This window comes from Azolla caroliniana, unplaced genomic scaffold (assembly GCF_043228905.1).
Source record: "Azolla caroliniana isolate FFs.n. ecotype wild unplaced genomic scaffold, voAzoCaro1.0.p SCAF_10, whole genome shotgun sequence".
NCBI classification, from domain to species: Eukaryota; Viridiplantae; Streptophyta; class Polypodiopsida; order Salviniales; family Salviniaceae; genus Azolla; species Azolla caroliniana.
The window spans coordinates 841,736-863,780 of record NW_028230445.1 but is presented as its reverse complement, the minus strand read 5'-3'; the positions used below and the strand labels follow the sequence as shown (position 1 = coordinate 863,780).

The 22,045-nt window shown below is 37.2% G+C and overlaps 1 protein-coding gene across 1 annotated transcript; it reads right to left on the bottom strand.

Annotated features, from left to right (window-relative positions):
• Positions 1-1,364: 1,364 nt before the first annotated feature.
• On the bottom strand, positions 1,365-13,260 carry LOC147858590 (squamosa promoter-binding-like protein 1). The gene is made up of 10 exons (XM_087326463.1): positions 12,436-13,260; positions 11,958-12,130; positions 10,746-11,494; positions 10,091-10,165; positions 9,876-9,983; positions 9,644-9,761; positions 9,438-9,573; positions 9,142-9,319; positions 2,271-2,867; positions 1,365-2,141 (listed from the first exon to the last, which is right to left on the bottom strand). Exons 1-10 carry the CDS (start codon positions 13,113-13,115, stop codon positions 1,683-1,685), a joined length of 3,273 nt encoding a protein of 1,090 aa, XP_087182589.1. The 5' UTR covers positions 13,116-13,260; the 3' UTR covers positions 1,365-1,682.
• Positions 13,261-22,045: the final 8,785 nt, after the last annotated feature.

Genomic DNA, 22,045 nt, shown 5'->3' with positions numbered 1-22,045 from the left:
CTCGCATTGAAGTCTCCTACAAGAAATACTTCTCCTTGGGAAGAATATCGGATTATGTCATCCGATAGGGGTTCGTATGGAGAAGGCTCATGTGGCATTCCTTCATCGACTAATCTCGTCAAGCCACTAATATTATAACGAGATCCTTTTGGGGGAAAGTAACAAATGGCGAAAAATACTACATGGTCTTTGCTTGTGGAGACTTTCACCCACATAAAACAAGCTTCTGGGTCTATCTTCATTATTTCTATCCTATTATGTAGCTCTCTACGAAATAGTATCACGACACCTCCAGATCCCCTAGTAGTGTGTCGACGTGAGGTTTGTCTAAAAGCGGACTCCCAACGGAATCCTTCGACCCGTGGGAGTCCTCTATTTGGGCTCTGATGTGTTTCTACCAAGAAAAGTATATCAGATACCTTTAGTATCTCCTCTAGGCGGCCGGGGTGTGCCCAGAGTGCGCCATTACAATTCCATAGGGTCATCCTAAGTGCATTTTCTGTCACATGGGCCACACGCCGTCAGTTAGTAGTACGATCATTTATGATCACTCGCCCGTCTCGGTAAAAGGCGCGATGGCCTTCTTTACGAACATCTAATTCCCATCACTAGGTTTCATTGCTGATTAGGTAGAGTTTTGTAGACGAATGGTTGTTCCGTTCGATTAAATCAATGCCCAAAAGACGAACATAATTCTCAATATTTTTAGGCTCACTTAATATAGCTAAATTTGAAATTTGAATCTCATTTCATTAACTAATGGGATAGGCCATTCATCTAGCCAATTACTTTGGTAAAAGCTTGTTACACATGATATAAATGGGGAAAAAATTGCACTATCATAATGCATGTGCAAGTGCAAAAAGGTCGCATTGAATTATAGTAGGCAATGTATGGGTCACTAGTTCTTTCAATATTCAAGTTTTTCTTTTATATGTTGATTTTGTTCATGCAACAAGTTGCTAGGATTAATTGAGCTAATGCATAAGCTCATAGATCATGCAACATGACCTTCTAAATTAGAGTTTGATGAAACTTCTAGACTCTAGGAAACCCTTTCAAAACATACAAACATGTTTTAGTTATTGTCCAATCCCAAGGTTTTGTATTAAGAGCGTCCTAATTGCCCTTGCCGAGTCTGGTTTTGCACAAAACGATGAAGTGTTGAGCCAAGTGTTCATTTTATAGTACTCATCTATTTATTATACTAATTACATGAAAAGACTCTTAGCATGACCATTGAACTCATTTTACACCTATAGATAGCAATAACATAACCAATGGTGACCATGTCGCATTACATATGCTTAAAGCCAACATTGACCCATCATACATTTGTAGGTATTCTCCCTCTGCATAAGTAGGAACATAACAACAAATGTCCCTTGAGAATAAGTCGTAAAATAATACATTATTTGAACCTACTTGACTTAACGTCAAGTGTTTATCGAGCATTCATTTGCCTTAAAACACCGTTGAGTTTATTCGTCGAGGTAATAATTTGTTCTCTCCGTGATATGAAGTTGGTGAGGTGGGAAAAATAGAGAAGTACATTTTGAAACAAAATACACGCCCACCCACCTATATTGTCCAACAACAATTGCGGAGAGCATAGTACGAGAGCACATACAAGCTCAGAAGTGCCCAACATAAGGATATTCCTTTTGGATGAAACTAATTTCTTACTTGGGACCGTACCTAATGGATTCCCATACAAATGGACCTGGGACAAAGTTAACACTCGGAGGGCCCTTCATCAGTACACCTACGCATACACACACAGCTGCAACGGTAAGCATCGACAACATGAAGGGGCGATACAAGGATCCAGTATTTAAACCACGAATCCGAAGAGGAAGGTTTTGCGTTAGAAGTAGGTCTCTGCCTCTGCAAGTATATGCATGTATTTTATTGGTGAATAATGTACTCCTTGGTGAAGATGAGTTTATGTTGTTATCTCCATCAACATTCAGGGCTACATGTTGTGGGGCTCTTTCAGTTTCTTCTTTTCGTTTACATTCTCTATTTCCCAGCTTTTGTTGGATCAATTTTATAGAGTTCTTACGGCCTGCGGCTAATGCATACATCAAAGGAGTCTGCCCACCACAATCTTTTGCACTTGTCCATGCTTTTGCCCAGAGCTGCATTGGTACAACAAATTTAGCATTCATTCAAGTGAGACCACAATCAATTCTAGCAAGTTAAAAAACTACCACAATCAGTTATAGCAACATAAAATCACTTTGAGCAAGATTACAAGATCGACATACCTCTTCTGGAGTGTTTGTGAGTGCATCAAGAACTTCATCACCAGAATGCATGCTAGCTGCAACATGAAGAGGGGTGAGTCCACCATGGCTGGGTGTATCAGGCCTGAAAATATATCTTTGTTGATCATCAGGAACAGAGGTTGTAGAATTATATGCCAGCAGGCATTCCACCATGTTCCTTGAGTTATTTTTAACAGCAATATGCAGTAGGTTAGTTTCAGATAGAATCTTATGGGCCTTTGCATTTACATGCTCTGTCGACTCATGGTTTGTACAGAAAAGAATATCCAAGATATTCTTTACTATAGCACAATAGCCTCGTTCCACAGAAAACCGTAACAACCATTGGTATCTCTCCGACGAAAAGTTGTGTAGTCCTGAATCCATGTAATGTAACTTCCATTTATTTCGGTGTAAAAGCCAACCAAACTCGTATAAAAAGTGAGTAATATCAGCTGCTGCTTTGTTGGGTCCTCCCATAACACCATTACCAAGATTTCTCGTGAATTCTTCCTCTAATATGCCAACATCATCACAAACTGTCTTGTCTGCAACAATAATGGGAAAATTGTTTCCTTTTACCAGTTGCCCTTCCACCTAATCAACAAAATACACATATTTAAAATAATCCGAAGAACTCTCTCTCATAGGTCATATTTGACCTACGAAGACGATAAGAATCTATCTAGCTATCTATTCATCTCTCTATGGTAATTAGCTTACCCTAGTTGGAAGTTGTTACACTACTAGCACCACATCTTGGGTTCAAAACCCAGTTTTTCTCATATCTCTATTACTCACATACATATCTCTTAGTTTACTAAATGCCACTGAGGAGTGTAGGGGTTGAACCCATGACCTCCTGGACTCCATTGGGCAACCTTAACTGAGCTACACCCATTTGCTCTCTCTCTCTCTCTCTCTCTCTCTCACACACACACACACACACACACACACCTGAGAATCTTACATGTATCGATAACGAGATTCTTAAGTCATGTTTTATTTTATTTACCTAGTTACCATTATTTTAGTTGAAGACGAAGTCTATGGTTTGGTCTTAAAGACCATTTTAGCCTCTTAAAAAAAGACATTAATATTTTGGCAGAAGAGGTTGATCTAAAGAGACAAGCTCAAGATATGTGTGAAGTAACGGAATATGGCAAACATTTTCTAGCCTTGGGAAGTGACGGATTTGAGATATATAATGGATTGCCACAATTGCTCAGATCAGATGGTTCGGCATGTTGGAACCCAAAAGGTGGTGCCAGCACAGTCGATTACCTGATGGGATCTCCACCTCTTATACCTCAAATAACAGAGTTCACTATATCTGATAGATCAATTACCTTCGCAGCAGATCATGCATATCTATGCTCAGGTCAAGATGGATGCACAAGGGATGTATATGCTAAGAATGAGAGTGAACTGGTTTAATACCAATTTATTCGAGAGACAATTGACGTGTATAGTTGGAGTATGGAATGTTAGATTTGGATCAGTTACACCCCTAGATGAAGTACACAAGGATTGTCAAAGTCATTGTATAAATCAGCCACAAATGCCTTTCCCCACAAAACAGGCAATGCACCCAAACTTGGTAGAGTCATACAAAATAGTTGGTATCACTTGTTCCAATGATAAAAGAGTAAAAGAGCATGGAAAATGTTTAATGAGGTAACCTACCACACAAATGACCTCACCTCAGGTATGGCATGAATATGCAAAGGTACTATATGATATCCCTGGGCAGCCCCCACCAACATGGTTCAAGACCACATGAATCCACCTTTTTAACCCCACAATGTAAGATCCCTAGGCATAGATCAAGTGCTCATCTACCAATCCATCATGATCTTGACCTTCCTAAATTGTAACCGATCATTGGAACCAGCAACGGCTCGGCTCAAGCCTAAACCGTTTGGCTAAACCGGCTTAGAGGGTCAGCTTAGGCTTTAGCCTGCCTTAACCCAAAAAATAAGATGCAGGTGAGAAGAGGGATACCCTTGTAGATCTGGGAAATAAAGATGATAAAGAAAGAAAGAATAGGTGCATGCTGGCCCAAGTAGGCACGCACGCACGCACGCACTTACTTCGGGATGGGGGCTTGATGAATCCCCCATCCCAACCGGAGGTATGGCTGAGCTGCTTAAGGCATTGGTTAACAGTTTGAGCTCAGCTCGGCTTGAGCCTCGCCAAACCTCGTCTTTGTAGTCTCCCTCCCTCTCTCTCTCTCTCTATCTCAAGTTTCTACACGGCTTAACCGGTTTGGCGAGGCTACACAAAGGAGGGAGGCTAGCCTCGCCAAACCTGCTCAAACCGGTTAAGCCGTTTAGAAACTTGAGAGAGAGAGAGAGGGAGGGAGACTACACAAACGAGGAGAGAGAGAGAGAGAGAGAGAGAGAGAGGGACTATACAGATGAGAGAGAGAGAGGGAGAGAGACTACACAAACGTGAGAGAGAGGGAGGGAGAGAGAGAGAGAGAGAGGGAGGGAGGGAGGCAAGGAGCCTGTATTCTTCTTCTTTTTTCCAAAAATCAAGGAGCTTGTATTCTACATAGCATAGTATGAACCATACGTACCATTCGTGCATTCGTGTTCGAGAATGGTAAACACCCTCGAAGAATGATTTGGGTAAATTATCTACTATAAGATAAATATTTTTTCAAGGTAAACAATTTTTTAAAATTTGGAAAAAAAAACACATTACCTTCTTATTACATAACAATATGCTTTTTTTCGTAAATTCTAATAACAAAGAAATTAAAGAAATGATATAAATTACAAAAATTATAAAGAAATTACAACGAAATTGCAGAAATTACAGAACACACAGAAATTTAAAAAAAATTACAAAAATTACAACGAAATTACAGAAATTACAAAACAATTACAAAAATTACAAAAAAAATACAGAAATTATTACAAAACAATTACAAAAATTTCTGTACTACATAGCACATATTACATAGTACATACTATGACCTAAAGTTTAAACAACTTTAAACCCTATTATTAACCCTAAACATACGTGAATCTCGTTGGTATGCAGAAATTAATGGCCGGGAGAAGATGTGTAGTCACTGACTCACTAGTGACTAGTGTGCACGATGCAAGCTCAAGGTTCAAGCAGCAGATTGTTCAAGGTTAGATGGGAGAGGAGAGGAGAGCGTAGCGTTGATGTGCAGAGGAAATGGGGGAAAAAGGGGAAAAAGGGGAAAAAGAGGGAAAAAAACACACATGAATATTTGAATATCATTCGTGTTTGTTTTGCAACGTAGGAAAACGAACGATATAGCTGACGAACACCTATGCTACATAGTGAATCGTGAGAGAGAGAGAGAGGTTTCCAAACCATTTGACAAGTCGTTTCCCAAACCGGTTTAGGCTAAGTTTGGTTTGGTTTGGTTTAGGTTTGAGAACCCTAAAACGATTTAGGCTTAACCAGTTTGGCTTGGATAAGCCTAAACCGAACCGTTGTCGATCCCTATCTATGCCTGTGACATCTTGCTCCCATTGCTAGCACGCATATTTAATAAAGTGATGTGTGAAGGTTTCCCTACTAGATGGACAGAACATACCATTGCGCCAATCCTCAAGAGTGGACACGCCATGATGCTAAACAACCATAGGAAAATCATGATTGGCCATTACTTGGCTAAACTATATGGCTCAATCCTAGAATCAGAATTGAGTATATGGTCAGAGTGAAATAGCTGCCATTCAGCTGGACCGGCAGGCTTTCGAAAGCGGTTCACAACTTTGGATCACATATTGACCCTCCAAGCCCTTATCAAGGAGGGTAGAGCCCATAATAAGAGGATTTATTGTTGCTTTCTGGATTTCTGAAAAGCCTTTGACTCTCTACCGCATGCTTGGCTTATGCAACAGCTAGAAGTCCTTGGTGTCCCTATAGATATGCAATGGGGAATCTATGCCTATATGAGTCTGTGTTGGGAAAAGTGTGCTCTCCAATGGTTTGTCAGGGGTTGTGGCTAGCACAATTGGAGTAAAACAAGGATGCCCACTATCTCCCACTCTCTTCAGTCCCTATAGAGATGAGGTATCAGATTACATAGAGAGATTTGGGGTGGTTCGAGAGCATGCCTAGAAGGTATCGCCATACAAAATATTACTATATGCTGATGATATTGTGCTAATCCACGACTTTCTCAAGGAACTACTAAGACATCTAAACGCCTTAAAAGTATTTTGTACAGACAAAGGTTTGTCCGCAAACATGGATAAAACTAAAGTGATGGTGTTCAACACCACTCAAGCTTGCGCAACAAGATCAGAACCAGAATTCTTCTTGGCAGAGAAACATGCTTCTACACATACCTAGAAGTAACATTCACGAGGCCTAGGTTCTCCTCATGGAGGCTGCTTGAGCCCGACTTTCTCATGGATATGCAACCCTTGATGCTCTTGAAAGACAATGTGCACATTTGCAATTCCAAGAGCCATGAACTAAACTGTGGCTATTTGATACACTTATGACACCAACTCTTCTCTATGGAGTAGAAACGTGGGAACTGAGTCTTAACAAGGCAAATAACTGGAAAGATTTCGAGAAACCTTTAGACTCAATGATTGCCCACATTATAGAGAGCAAAACATTGGTGCCCCATGATATAATCCGAGCAAAGATGGGAGTAGCCCTTGTAATCATCGAGGCATTATCCTGATCAGTGACCTGTATCCAATGGCTTTGGGAGCTCCCTAAATGACGGTACTAAAGGTTAGCACTTATGTCATCAAAACAACTTGTTGAACATGGAGATGTTCATTATTGGTGGTCTGAAATGCGACAATGGTTCGAGGCACATGGCATAAGTGTAAATGTACTACCCCCATCACAATATATTTTGGATTGTCCCCATCTAAACATGACCATAGTGGAGAAGAATAGAGTGATTCGAATTGATATTATTAACTTGAAAAAACAAGGTACGATGCATCAGCCCCAAACCATCACTTAGTATGCAGATGGTCGACTATACGACATTTTTTACACACATTGGAGGATGGATTCATCATCAGGCCATTTTATATGGATGTACATCCATGCTATGCATTATGTAGTGTGATAGAGCAACCACGAACTTCATCAGATTAGTTAGAGATTGAAGTAGGCAGATATGCACAAATACCTTTGGAAGAAAGAATTTGCCAATTGTCTAATCATGAGCGGAATCTGAAGAACACTATGTTTGTCATTGTAGTGTTTTATGAAATAAGAGGGAGATACCATTGCCTCTTTAAGTAAGGCTTTGTTTCACTACGCAAGATAATGGAATATGAGACCAACGGTACTTGGGGCTTTTCTTGCTAGAATTCAAGAGACACGTGGAGTTGGAAGGACAACAGTACAACCACACACGCTCATCAACAAAGAACAATCACAAATTTCTTTATCCCCATCAATCCTCATGCTACAAGTCAATCAAGGGCTATAAAAATGGGTTCCCAACTAGGACATAGCAAAGGCAATAGATTGGGCAATAGCAATTTTCCGTGCACGTAGGCCCCAACCTCATGGACCACAATCTCACGACCCTTGTCATTGACAGATAAAGGCCATTATCTCTTGCCATTAGAAGTATTTCTCTCACTTCAGAGACCTCTCCATTTTGGATCAACCTATGCTAGAGATATTTTGAAAACAAAAATTACAATATATCTGATCTGATAATCTTACATGTACAGTGAATTATTATAGCTATCTATCTACAATAAATGAATATACCAAATTATGTCTACCTATCTACAGAGAATTAATGTACCAATCTATATGTCTATCATTCTGAGCACTACCTCTTCCAAGTGCATCATAATAATGTAAATAATTGTGGAGAAGATATTGTTTACATTGTAACATTGATTAATGGATCCCCAAAAGAAGATAACACATCTACAATGTCTTTTTTTATCCAGGGCCAGTAAGAAAACCTGATCCCAAATCAGCCTACTCAATCGTGTAAAGAATCTAACTCTCATAGAGTTGGGGTATGTGGAAGCGTAGTGCATGTGTGAGCAAGAGAAGGAATCACAGAAAATAGCCAGAAATAATAAAATACACGGTAGGGGGATGACAACTTATGCATGGAAGAGAAAACTACATTAATAAACTAAAGATCATCAACTAAACACAATGGGCCAAGGGGGTTATATATACAAGTCCTCAAGGGACTGCCACATTAAATGTGGTTGGTGGAATCCAATCAAAATATTCACTCGAGTATGATTATGTCATAAGAATATTTGATATTCTTTGACCACATTTACACTTGACAACTACACGATGGATTACAATAAAGTGTGCTCACGCACTTTTTCGCAGATTGTGCTTTTCTTCATAAGCACATGTTCACACGAGTTGAGATTGATTCTCAACAAATCGAATGTGAAAATCATTCTGCTTTAATAACCAAAATTGTCCCTGTGCTGGCCGATCTAAAGCATTGGACACTCTGTGGCTGATGCCTAACATATCTAATTAATAAAGGAATGCCAAATTTTCCAGCATCAATGTGATCTGGGCTGTGAGTGCACAACAAATGACCACTATCCATCAAACATGGCCTCAGCACAGTCCTTCCACATGATAAAGTATCAATATCTAACATCTCGCAACCAAAACTAGAATCCTGGACAAATTCCTACCTGAGTAGAAAATGAGCCCAACAATTATAATCATCGAAATGACTTGACCATGAACAGTTGGGTAGTTTGGACAATTGATAACACTGTATGTTTGATATGCCCCAAAGATTGATTTATACTCGACATTAATATACTCTCTCTCTCTCTCTCTAGAAAGGAATTCTCTAAAGAAGATAATTGAATTTTCTTTCTGCCCATCCACTTACCTCGATGAAACCATGTCCTTGATTGTTGAAAGGCCCCACATGAAAAGAAATATCCTGCTCTTCAGTTTCTAAAGGAGTTAAATCTTGATCTTCCTCTCTCTCTCGTTTTTTGAGCTGCAAAGTAGTTGTAAAAGCCACTTCTCTCTCTATACATTTTCCTTCATACGAACATATTACTCTGAAAGTTTAAAAGAAGTGTTAGTTTGCAACACAAGAAGACATTGGCATCAACGAGATCCATGATTATGATTGTAAATGAAATCAATGCAGAATAAACACAAGGAGACATTCCTTACTTTGTGCCCATGCTTTTCAGGTCATAACCTTTCAGGGTCAGATCTACTTTTTCCCCAACAATTACAGCGAAGGGTCGTACCAGAGTCAAATTTGGCCTTTGCATAACCCTTGGAATTGTGTTCCGCATCACTTTTCCTGTGTTATAGCACAGACAGGTTAGTTGAATGCTGCAAAGACTTAGTTTTCCCAAATATGAATCACCTACCATCAACAATGAGAGCACTAGCATCCCCTAACTGCACCAACACTTGGCCTTTACGCAAAAATTCCCCTTCTGAGCTCCATACGAGTTTGTGCAGTTTCTCTTCAATATTTCTACATAACTGTAAACTAGTTCTCTATTAATTATCCATATTCTGGATTATTTATAAGCAAGCAATAAAGTGACCAACATCTCTTTACTAGTAAGGATATTGCTTGGATTTTCAAAGCATTACCTTTTCCCATGCATGAACCGGCATGCATATGAAGATGGAAAGTATAATACAGCCTGGTCTGATATAGCCTTCCATTTCAGTAGGCAAATGGTCCAACCACTCAAGCATCTAAGAGATGCAGAAAACAGAAATTAATAGAGGATAAGTTAAAAATTCATTCATAATAAGACTACCAATCAACATAATGAGATACATTAAGACACTGAAATATCTACTTGTTTTCGGAGTGAAGATGGCAGATCTCCAGGACCTCTGTCAAAGATCTTAAACCACAATTGAAATGTTTGTTCCTGTATATCAGAAGAATCCATGAACTATATGATGAGAATGAACTTAATTCTTTAACAAGATAAGATTCCAAACAGGTCATGTTATGGGCATGACCATATAATATCCCGTGGTGAGAATTTACCGTAGTATTCTATACACATGGATAAAGTGTGAGGGTTAAACGAGAGTGTAAAGACGGGGAGGATTACTTTTAATCCTTGGGATTGAGACAACCCATAAGGCCAAGTGTGAACTGGCATGGGGGCCTTAGGTTTGGCTCAATCCCAAGGATTAGAAGTAATCCTCCCCTTCTTTACACTCTCGTTTAACCCTCACACTTTATCCATGTGTATAGAATACTACGGTAAATTCTCACCATGGGATATTATATGGTCAGGCCCGTAACAGGTCACCTAAAGGTGATCCAGATGGGAAAGCACAAACAAATCAAAGAATACATCGATAGTTTCTTGAACATACAATGCAACCTTTATGTGTAAAGTATCCAGCTCACAAAAGTACAAAGTTGTCAATTTCATTTTACTAACTTCAGTGTGCTCACATATATGTAGTACATACACATGTTGAAAGAACAAATACCTGCTTGTCGAGACTGGTATCTGAGGAATGATCAGAACCCACAACCACTGTATCAAAATGCTCATCGGGAGAGTGACTCTCTATGCAACCTAAATTCTGAACTCTGGCTGTTGGGAAGTTCTTTTCATTGTCACAATCTTGAATTTGTCCTTCCATGAGATTTCTGGGATACCTTTCTTGATAGCCTCCCTCTTGAGTATAACCACTATGAATCCTTTCATCTGCAGAATCTCCATTGGATTCATTTGAATTGTCACTACATATGGGAGGTGTAATAGGCTTCCCCATTAAACCTGAGTTTGGCAATGTAGCAGAAATTGGTTGAGCCCTAAAATTGGGCACGGCAAATGTATCTTGCTGGGTAACTTTTCCAGGACTAAATGCATTTGTGCAAATCTCTGAATTTCTTTCATTATTAGGGATATGATCACCACTACTCACATTTGCATCAATCTTCTGTTGTGATTGCATAAGTGATAACAGAACTGCATTAGAAAGAGCTGCAATTGAAGCTCCAGTAGATGCTGTTGTAGCTGACAAGTTGCAAGTCAGATTGGGGTTCGAAAGCAACAGATTGCCAAGGACTTGTGACTTGGCAATTGTATTCACAAGGTTATTGGTTGTTGCAGCCCCTAGAGCTGAAGATTTGTTGCATGTCTCTCCTATTGTTGCAGCTGAGCTCATTAGGGTCTCCAAAAGTGTCTCTCCCCCACCAAGTAACTTAAGAAGCTTGTCAACTTCATCCTTTGCTGTTGGAGAGAAAAAAGAGAAAAAGCTTGAACCTTAATTTTCTATTCAGTCAAAATACCCCACTTCAAATTTTTACCCAGTTTAAAAACCTCGCATAATCCCATAACTGATGCATATGACACTATTTAAAACAGACAAAATTCATTATTTCTCATTTGCTATGCTCTTCATCTCAATATGTGAAATATCTCATATCATGTTCTGTCAGACTTCCTACACAAATATTCTTTCTCATGGATAAACTAAATTATTTTTCTACGATGTGACAAGTGCCAACACCAACTAAAACTAAAATTTGCACTTAGCCAGATTCATTGGAGCACATTCCAATGAATCCTTAATAGGTTTGTGCCAATTAAATTGATAAAAAGTCCCACACCTATTGAAATAGAAAACTTTCTGATTTATCCTTACTTAGTCTACCACTAACACAAAACAGTTCAAGAAAAGCGTAAACCCAACCTTGAAGTGGACCTAGTGGATTCATTATCTTTGAGAGAGCATTTTGATCAGCCAAAATACTTGCTAAAGCAGCAGTTGCATCTGGTTGATTCTTTCTTCTCCGCCGGTTATGCCCAGCCAGCCGTCTCCGGCAGCTTCTTCTGTCGTCATCAAATTCGTGTAGCACATGGAATCTGAAAAAGTATCAACTTCCTTTTGTTAAAAACATAGATCTAATCCCCTTATGTATGTACTTGAAGCTTGGCTGGTGGGTATGTGTGCAAATGTGAAATAAGTTCATAGCACAATATTGCATGGTGGATGTGTGCAAATGTGAAATTAATCACATAGAACTAAATTCATAGCCAGAGATAGAATAATACGTATGTGTGCAAAAGTGCAATATATGTAGCAACAAGTATATAAGACACGATTGCATAATTGGTACAGTCATTTGTATGCAAATGTCCAACTGCTTATATAACAATAAAATACAAACCTGCTACACTGCTGACAGAACCTTTGCAACATGCCAGATACAGGAGCTTTTGAGGCCTTTGCATGGAGCTCACAGACCTTATGACGACGGTGGTAATCCTTTGCATTTTTCAGATCCATAGTGCAGTTATCAACCTGGCACCGGGGAGGTTGCGTTTCCGGTGGTGAATGCCTACTCCTTTTGACATTCTGTTGTGGAATTTCCTCTGATCTCCACATGTGACCATTCCCACCAAGCTTTAAAGCTAAGAGATTATCATCATCTGTTTTTCTTCTTGTTGATGATAATGAGGAGCTTAGCCCAAGTTCAAGCAAGGTTGGTTCATTAGATACCAACTCATTTGCTTCACGTTTGTGGAATGAGGAGGAGGATATGGGTATAGAAGAACCATGATGAACCTGTGGTGATGCGTTGGTATTCATAGAAGATGGGCGGGCAGACATAACGAAACTATCCCACTCCCAAGAATCCTTCCAATTCATGCTACCAAAAGCATCTATCTTGGCCTTATTTACATCGGTAAAATTACTCCTCACAGTTGGTTCCTCCAAGTCAGATGCAATTTGAGCCTTTTGACTTGGGAAAAATTCATGTTGAATGGGCCAGAATTGCATGGCTGGGACATCTTCGCTTCTATATTGAATTCCTTGCAATTTCTCCATTGGATCTCGAAAGAACATATCTAATGCATGTGAATCTCCATGCGGCAGCACATAAAATTCCAACCCAAGAGGATTGCTGATAAAATTTGCCAACAATTGATGCAGCGGCCAAGCAACTTCCGCAGAGTTTCAGGAGCCAATTGAGGGATAGGTAACTCTTTAAGCTGTTTTGCGAGGGGGGGGAGGGGGGGGGGGGATCAAAACCCCAATGAAACGGATCAGATGTTTTATACAGAGAAAACAAATCGATGCTGGATGCTGGATGCTGGATGCTGAATACTGAATGAGAGTCCCTCCTTTGGTTGGGGGAAGTTGGAGATGAAATGGTGAGGGGGGAACAGAGCATGCCCAAGAAAGATAAAGGTAAAGAGGGGAAAAGGAAAAACTCTGTGTGTGTGTGTGTGTGAACTGAGAGAGAGAGAGAGAGAGAGTACTCACCAATTTCATGTACTCATCCTAACACTTGTCATTGCCTGCCTTGCCCACACTCTTCTGTGAAGGAGAATACCTTTTCATGTGGGCTTCTTCTTCTTCTTCTTCTTCTTCTTCTTCTAAAAAGGAGAGATTGGCTACTCTTCTTCTCTCTTGATTGATTAGAATTTAGGAATAGGAATACCATTCCTAAGTAACCAACCATTTCTCATTCCTCTCACCTCCCAATAGCCCTCCTCTCACTTTCGACCCCGTTCGGTTTCGGTGCGTCGAGTAGTGATACCTACCTATCCTTTCTCTCTTTTCTCTTTCGGTAAAAGCCTAAAGGCGACACCATACATACCTATCTATCTATCTATGTTCGTACAACCCTTGGCACATGCTTGCTATATTAAGCCTTTGTTCACATAGGAGAGGTAGATCCGGAAGCCCCTTGTAATGTGTGCCCTACGAAACACCTCAAGGTAAAAGCCATGTGACATGCAACACTCACAGGAAAGCCTAGGACTAGTTTGGAGCCTTGATCGGTTGTCATGGAACTCATACCGACATACACATCAACGGTGATGGTTCACAGAATGAGAAAGCTGTCACGATTACTTTGTAGACAAAATATTCGCTTTGTGGATTACCATTACATTTTTGAGAGGTGTCATTAAAGTCAAACGTGCCTCCGCACTCTCTCGCTCGATAAACTGTATGCACAAGATGCATGCCGTATGTCATTTATTTGTATGTTGCATGTGAACCTACTCTAGGAAGCTATATGTTGCATGTTGTCGTTTGTTTGAAATGGCTTGAGGCTAAAGGCATTTGAGCGTCATTGAGACACCCAAGAGGTTCTAAGTTGAACCGTTGTTTGAATTGGAATTGTTGGAGGTGAAACCAAAAGAAAGGGAAAGGGAAATAAAAATTATGTTAATGTATATAAGAAGCCTAAAATGAAATAAGGCTTAAGGAAGAAAATAACAATAACAAAGGTTGTGGAACAGGAAAATAGTGCATAAAAATATTACAAATCCTACATCTCGAGACTGAGACAAGGACGTAAAGTTACAATATGATAAGGTGAGAGGTATATGTCACCCCATGAAATCTTGCATAGTTGATGGTGTCAATATCGGCCTTACCAAGCTAATAAGAAGGTCGTGCGCGTTAATGGCCAATGAGATTGGGAAAAAAAATGAAATAAATAAATTAGTTTTTCAATGAGAGGCCAAAATCAGCCTATAAGACAAATCATGATTACAAATGTGTGTCTGTGTGAGAGAGAGAGAAAGTTAGGGTGCTATAATATGAAAGAGAAAGAGTCAAGGGGGGAAATAATCAACTCTTATTCAAAACTAGGTTAAAGACAATATATAGATTGGATAGTGTTCCCTCTAAACCCAATGGATGGACAGAAGTCATGTGTTCCCTTTACCCCTCCAATGGATGTACCCCTCTGCCAATCCTTATTGGTTGGACAAGATGAAGGTGCCTTTGTTTTCCATCATATACCATAAGAAGAACAATGTACGAAGACGGTTAGGTAACCCAATGATGATACTTGCTAACTATTTTGTCTCGTTAAACATCATTATTGTGACACATGTTTTTATTCATCCATTAAGCCCCAACAAATATCAACCCCGCTCTCATGAACCCATCCTTGTGGCTTTTATTACTAGTGAACATTGACTAGTCTCCGGTTTTCTATTGCCATCAATCACCCATTTGTACATGCATCACTGGTGCTTTTGTAATTGATTCTATGAACAATCTTTCTAGTGTTAAAATTATTTTTGTTTGCTCCACATCTAAGAATGAGAATGGCCATGACTTGGAACTTTGTTGACTACCTTTGTATGTTGTTTATTGCTTGACAAATATAATATTCAATTCTTAGACAATTTCCTCCATTATTGACTTCAACCATCCTCGAATAAGCCACTAGCCTTAAGAAATTCTACATTTTTTTCTAATTGTTATATCTGAATCAAGATTTCATAACATATTGGCTCCATATCACTTGTAGCTAGCTACCCTTCTCTCACAGTGAAAGGGAAAAGCTACATGAAACTATCCAATCATGTAACTTTTAACCAAATTTTGTTTTCCCAAAAGAATGACGACAATGATCAACTTATTTCTATCAAATAATAAAAAATAAAATTCAACATGTAACTCTCCCTTCAAAGGCTCTAAAACCATATTAAGGAATTAATGTCAAATTTGATCATAAAACTATTGGCTTACGTTGGGCAACATATGGTTGTATATAAGGTGAACAAGATAGTTGAAAGAATGTGTTATTTGCATAACGATTGCACTATACGAAACACACATTATTTGTAGGCCCATGCTAGTGGCAAATAACTATTTAACCTCATATGAATGTTATGAGCATACAATTGATGTCATTTTCAAACTTGCAATTTTTGTGTACAACAGATTTAACATAGAGATAAAAAGAATGCTTAATATATTTCACATTAAGATCCATAGAGCATTTGTATATGCACGTGCATCTAAATTCTTATATGTATGGTTGCATCTATACGTGTTTACATCTATACACGTGAAGATGCCTATAAATGGTACATAATTAGCTTAAGTTTGTAACCATATGATTTATCATCTTTTTCTTTCTTGGACCATTTTTTTTATCCACTCTTGTGCTAGGAAACCGGTCAATGTTAATCTTGTTGAACCAATAACAATAACTCAAACCAATTATCAAGACTTCTCAAGTGGACTTCGCATTTAAACCTTTGCTCATTTGCTCAAGACTTGAACACACAAGCATAATCTCACAAAACTTTAAGCACAAATGATAGATTTCTAGATAAGGCGACTTTGTGGAACATGTGATCATTTGCGGTTTGGGGGAAGTGGAGCATAGTAATCTTGGAGATATGGTATACAAAACTATTTGGCTATTGTATATACACATCAAATCGGCCATGATGTGGCTCTACGGGATTCATATGTTATCTCTGTTTCTCCAATACAACTTATGTACTTGTTTCTTGTGATCTAAAGTTGTAATTGGTCAAGATGTCTAGGGTTCTTACACAATGTGTAAAGGCAATGCTTTCACATTGCGTTAGAAACACGTTGTCTTTGTTAATTATGTAATCATGCATTGTTTGCCAAATAATGTATTATTCACACGTACATTTGCATTGAATAAAACCATGTATATGTACACCTACGTAACTTTTGTAACATGGATAAAAGGGTGCATCTATGCATTTTTTATCATGTCCTTTTATTAGGTGGCTCCAACACTCACATTCAAAATTCATACTATAATCATTCAAGGACATTGTGTACAATCAATTAGCTGGTGCCAATTGAACATTGTAACATATTGCATACAATAATATTTTGTGGAGAATGAGGTGTACTATGAGATGAGTTGAAGGGCATACTTATGCAAATTCCATAGTTTTTCTGTAGCTTCACAAGCAAATTATGGTATTGGTGGCTATCAAACTCATAAGAAAACTCTTGCATCTTGAAATCTAAGAAATCTATGAAATAAATGGTTTAAAGTAAAAATTTCAAACTACCAGCATAGCAAATTGTACATGGTTGTAGACTGTAGTTGGTTTCTCCTTAGGATTTTTTTTGTCAATGAATATATTCACCCTATATAAGCCTTACATGCATTTTTTTTCTCTCAATGAAGTTAGGCCTAGTAAACAAGTTTTTCTAATATGTGATAGAAAGTATGCAGTATGAATTGATACTTGTTTTGCTAAAATGGCAACCATACCATGACATTTGCCAATGCTTGTTAGCAATGTTCAAACAGGCTAGACATACTTGAACATGAACACATATAATTCCCTAATTTTCAAGCTATGTAAGAGCACCCAAATTGATGATATAACATGCATGTTGCAATAATTTGTTTCACAAATTTTAAAAGTCTCATGTAGACAAAATTCTCTCCACAAAATGAAAGAGTGAAAAAGTTCAAATGCGAGGGTTCATGAAAACACACCTATATGTTCAAAACATATTGTGGTCTGCATGTGTTCTTTATGTGCATTTCAAATATGTTAGGTGAAAAGGTGGTCAATAGAGTTATAAACACTATCAAGGACAATAAGTTTCCAAACTCTATGTGTCTATACATTGTGTAGTTTTCGAGTCATGGCCAATGGATACCACCAAATTGAGAAGATTTTACAAAGGTATTATTGTACCTCTTCATGCAAATAATTTGTTTCTATCCCTTTCATCTCTACACATGCAACAAACACAAAGAGCATGTTCAGTCTTTTAATAATAAATGAAGACTCATTTTGGGTATTGATGCCTTTGGTGGCCTATACATGGTATGCATCAGGGCTTGAATTTGACGGGTTAGTATAAAAGTTTTTTGACGGGCATTTTTTAAAGATGTATGTCATATGACACAAGAGTGCAAAAACTAACATGTCATTTGACATACAAATTTTAATAATGAAAGTTCTATATTATGCTTCATTGTTATACATTTCATTACTATAGAAAGTGCACAAAGATGCACAAATAAACATAACTACCTCACAAAGATAATGAAATACATAAAATTAATATTAGGTTAATGTTTTTACTAATAAGTATGAAAAAAAGGTTAGTAAAAATTTAATTTTAACTAAAAATTTTATGTAAGTAAAAAAAATTAGTTTTAACTTAAAACTTAAAACATTAAAATCAAACCTAGAGTTATACACTTCTTAGAGTTATACACTTCTTAAAGTATGTATTTAATAAAGGTTATTGTTTAAAATTTCAATCAAATTTCAACTAATATTATTAGTAAAGAAATTAAGAATAAATATTTGAGAATATATACCATTATTACATGATAATGATATTATTTTAAGCGTGTTATAAAAAACATATATATTTTTGGAATTTTTTTTATATAGTATTAATATATTATAATACACACTTCATATCTATAATAAGTGACATATGTATATGTATATAATATATATGACATGGAAAATAGAATTTTAACATGTCATTTGACATGCATAATTTGTAGGGGCCTTTTGCATGAAAAATGGATATTTCAACTTTATATGTCACTTGACGGGCATTTTTATTATGTGTATGTTTTTGACGGGCAAAATGGCCTTCGACGGGCATGACACCCGTCAAATTCCTGCCCTGGTATGCATCCTCTATATTTGCTTGATTAGCTCTTGATTAGCCCAAATTGATTAATCTTAGTGTTGCTTTATGTCTCACTTTTGTTGCATATGCACTATCATTGCCTTCAATATATTATTGTTCTTTCAAGTAGTTGAATCATGTATATTCTGTGGGTTAACTTTTTGAAACTCAAGATATTGATATCATTACCTATATGAACTTGTTTTCAATCAATTTCCTTGAAGCATATTAAAGGGTATCTTTGAGCATTTATTAGGCATTTATTGTTTGGAATCGATGGGGATTTCCACACACTTGTAAATTTAAATAGTGTATTGTTTTCATTATCATTATCGTCTATCTACAAGCGTGTAATTAACATGATTATAATTATGTCAAACTAATTAGAATGACAATCACAATGTAACCAAACAAGCTCTTTTGTGCACGACTATAATTATGCATCATAATATCATTAGTAGGATAATTAATTAAAGTGCTGATCTTTGTCTTGCAGCTCCTTGTATATCTCCATAGCATGAATTTAGAACTCTAACTTCTTATTGTGTCGAATTTATAAATTCCTTTCTGAATCATTATCTTAACTCCCATAGTTTGTCTTCTCTATTAAGGAGGTTAGTTTAAATAATAATTGTCATGTCAAACCATAGTTGTTAAATAATGCGTCTTCTACATTTAGAATATGTTTTAGAATACTCTATAAAGTATTCTACATGTATTCGATGTATTTAAGAAGTATTTAACATTTCAAAAAAGTTTAAAGTTTTTTAGAAATTATTTAAAATAAAACTTTAAATTTTAAGAAATATTTAATATATTCTACGTATTTAAAGTATTCTACACATACTCTAAGTATTTAATGAATTTTATCTATAAAATATGTATTCTAAGTATTTTTAAGAAAAGGAAGAATACTTGTAGAATACATACATAACATACGTATTCTCCGTGTATTGTATGCTAGGTATTCTAAAATTATACAATACGTGTTGTTGCAAGTATATGTCTATAAATTGTAAGTTACAAATGATTGAATTCCATGATACAATTATAAAGATTATGCTATACAAGCTAAGGGATGTATGTCGTAATAAAAACTATATGGGCCTCTTGCCAATCGATTGAATTTATGCATTGACCACTTTGAGCAAAATGGAAGATTTGAGAGATAGTGTTTGATGCATGCGTGATGCAAACGTTGGTATATGGAATTAAGGTTTGGGAAGGCAATATTTCAACAAACTCGCGCATGAAAAAAAGAAAATACAAAAGATGCAAAGGAATGGAGAAAATACAAAGGAAGTTTCTACATTGATATTTAGTGGCCAAGAGGACAATTTTATACTCCATAAAACTTCAAGGAACACGAAACACGAGTCATTCAAAGAGTTTACACATACATATCAATAGTAAAGACAATGCTCAAGGATGCTTCCAAATTGCATGCTCAAGGACGCCTAGGAAATTGGACAACTACCAAAAAACAATAAAAAGTTTCTAGACCACTTTAGAAGCTCTCCACACAAAGGAGAACAACTCAAGTTGAATATAGTTGCAAGTAGTTTAATACATAATATCAAGAAAATTATTGAAGCAAACAACATGCTCAGTAGCGGCCGGGTCGTGCTCAACCTCACATCCAAACTCCCATATCAAGAGCAAGATGTGCCTTCACTTTGATGCCATACATATCCAATGACACCAAACATGGTCTTTGTTTTGCTAATAAAGTATATTGTATGCGTATGGCTATATTTAGAATCTTGTTACATGAAACTAACTCCTATAGCATGAGATCCAACACTAAGAGAGAGAGAGAGAGAGAAAGAAAGAAAGAAAGATATATTAACGTCTTCTAAGGCCAAAATTGGCCCATGAGACAAATGGTGTACAACAAAAATGGGATATTTACCCATTCATCGAAAGTAAATATGGCATTTGATAGAATCTCTTTTAACTTTACAAAGTCTACTTGACGACATAGCTAAAAAGTAAATATGACAACCTTTGTTTTTTACTTCTTGTTTTACAATTTAAAAATCTCCCAACATACAATTGCAAAGAGTGCTTTTGTAATGATTTTTGGTTCCATGGGTCCTTTCGCTAGAGGAAATTAATATATAACCATCTCTTTGTCTCTCATATGTTTTTGGCATGGATGACATGAATTCACCCATATTTGCAATCACAATTAGATCAATATGTGGAATTTGGCTTCTAGTATACATTTCTGTATCTTTCTTTCTTTCTTGAGTTTAGGGGTTTTAAGGTTTGTTACATTTTTAGGTTTTGTTGCACTTTTGGGTTTCTTTTCGCTTCTTTTCTTAATGCACAAGTAACCATATTTTCCTCCATTCCAGCAATCACTCACTTGACAACCGACAACAACATTGAATCCACGATAAGCATCACGATGATGGATGTACAATTAATTAGACTTTGGAAAACACTTTGCAATTTGATAAACTCAAACAAGCAGAGGTAAAATGCAAGGAGCAATTCCTAACAATGTTGAATCTTTATCCTGAGGAAGGCAACAAACACCTTTGAACTGAATTATGCAATGACAGTGAAGATTATTGAGAAAAAAGAGATGAAGTTAACCCTGAACTCGAGAACATTGAAGTCAACTTAAAAACAAAGTGAGTAGAACTTGTCCAGCAAGAAGTAATGATGTACGTCACAAAAGCTGAAGAAGCTCAAATAAAAAGCCTAAAACACATTACAATAGGTTTGACAAAGTAAAATGGATATTGACGCAATTTTTTTTGGATGCGTGAAAGTAGATAAAAAGCAAGTACAACAAGAAAGAATTAAACTGGTGTAGACTACAATTGAAGAAGGACAGATAAGGCATGCGAGATGAGTTAATGCATGATTGATGGGCATCCCAAAGTAACCAACCGCCATCCTTAACCAAGAAGAAAGGACATTGTGTACCAAGCTTGAGTAAGAGAAATCACCATTAAAGATTGAGCACTCATACTACAATTTCTCAATGAAGTAAGGAGGAATTGCCTACCTCAAAGGCGAGTCATACTATTGAGGATTGGATGCACCCTCATCTTCCTTGATGACGACTTGACAAAGATGCAAATCAAGCATAAAAAACACGTATGGCATGGATTATACAAGCAGCCAAGGAAGGCAGGAAGGTTGTTTCTCTAGATACTCATGTTGTTAGGAACAAGGCCATCAAAGAAGAGTTTGTGGTCTACAAGACATCATAATTAGAGCTACAATTACATTTTGGAATGAAAATGAAACACTTTGAATTCATTGGGTAAGAATGGAAGGGGTCACAATAAGACAAGATGCTTCTCATTATTGGGACAGGCCAAAGCCTAGAAAAAGGT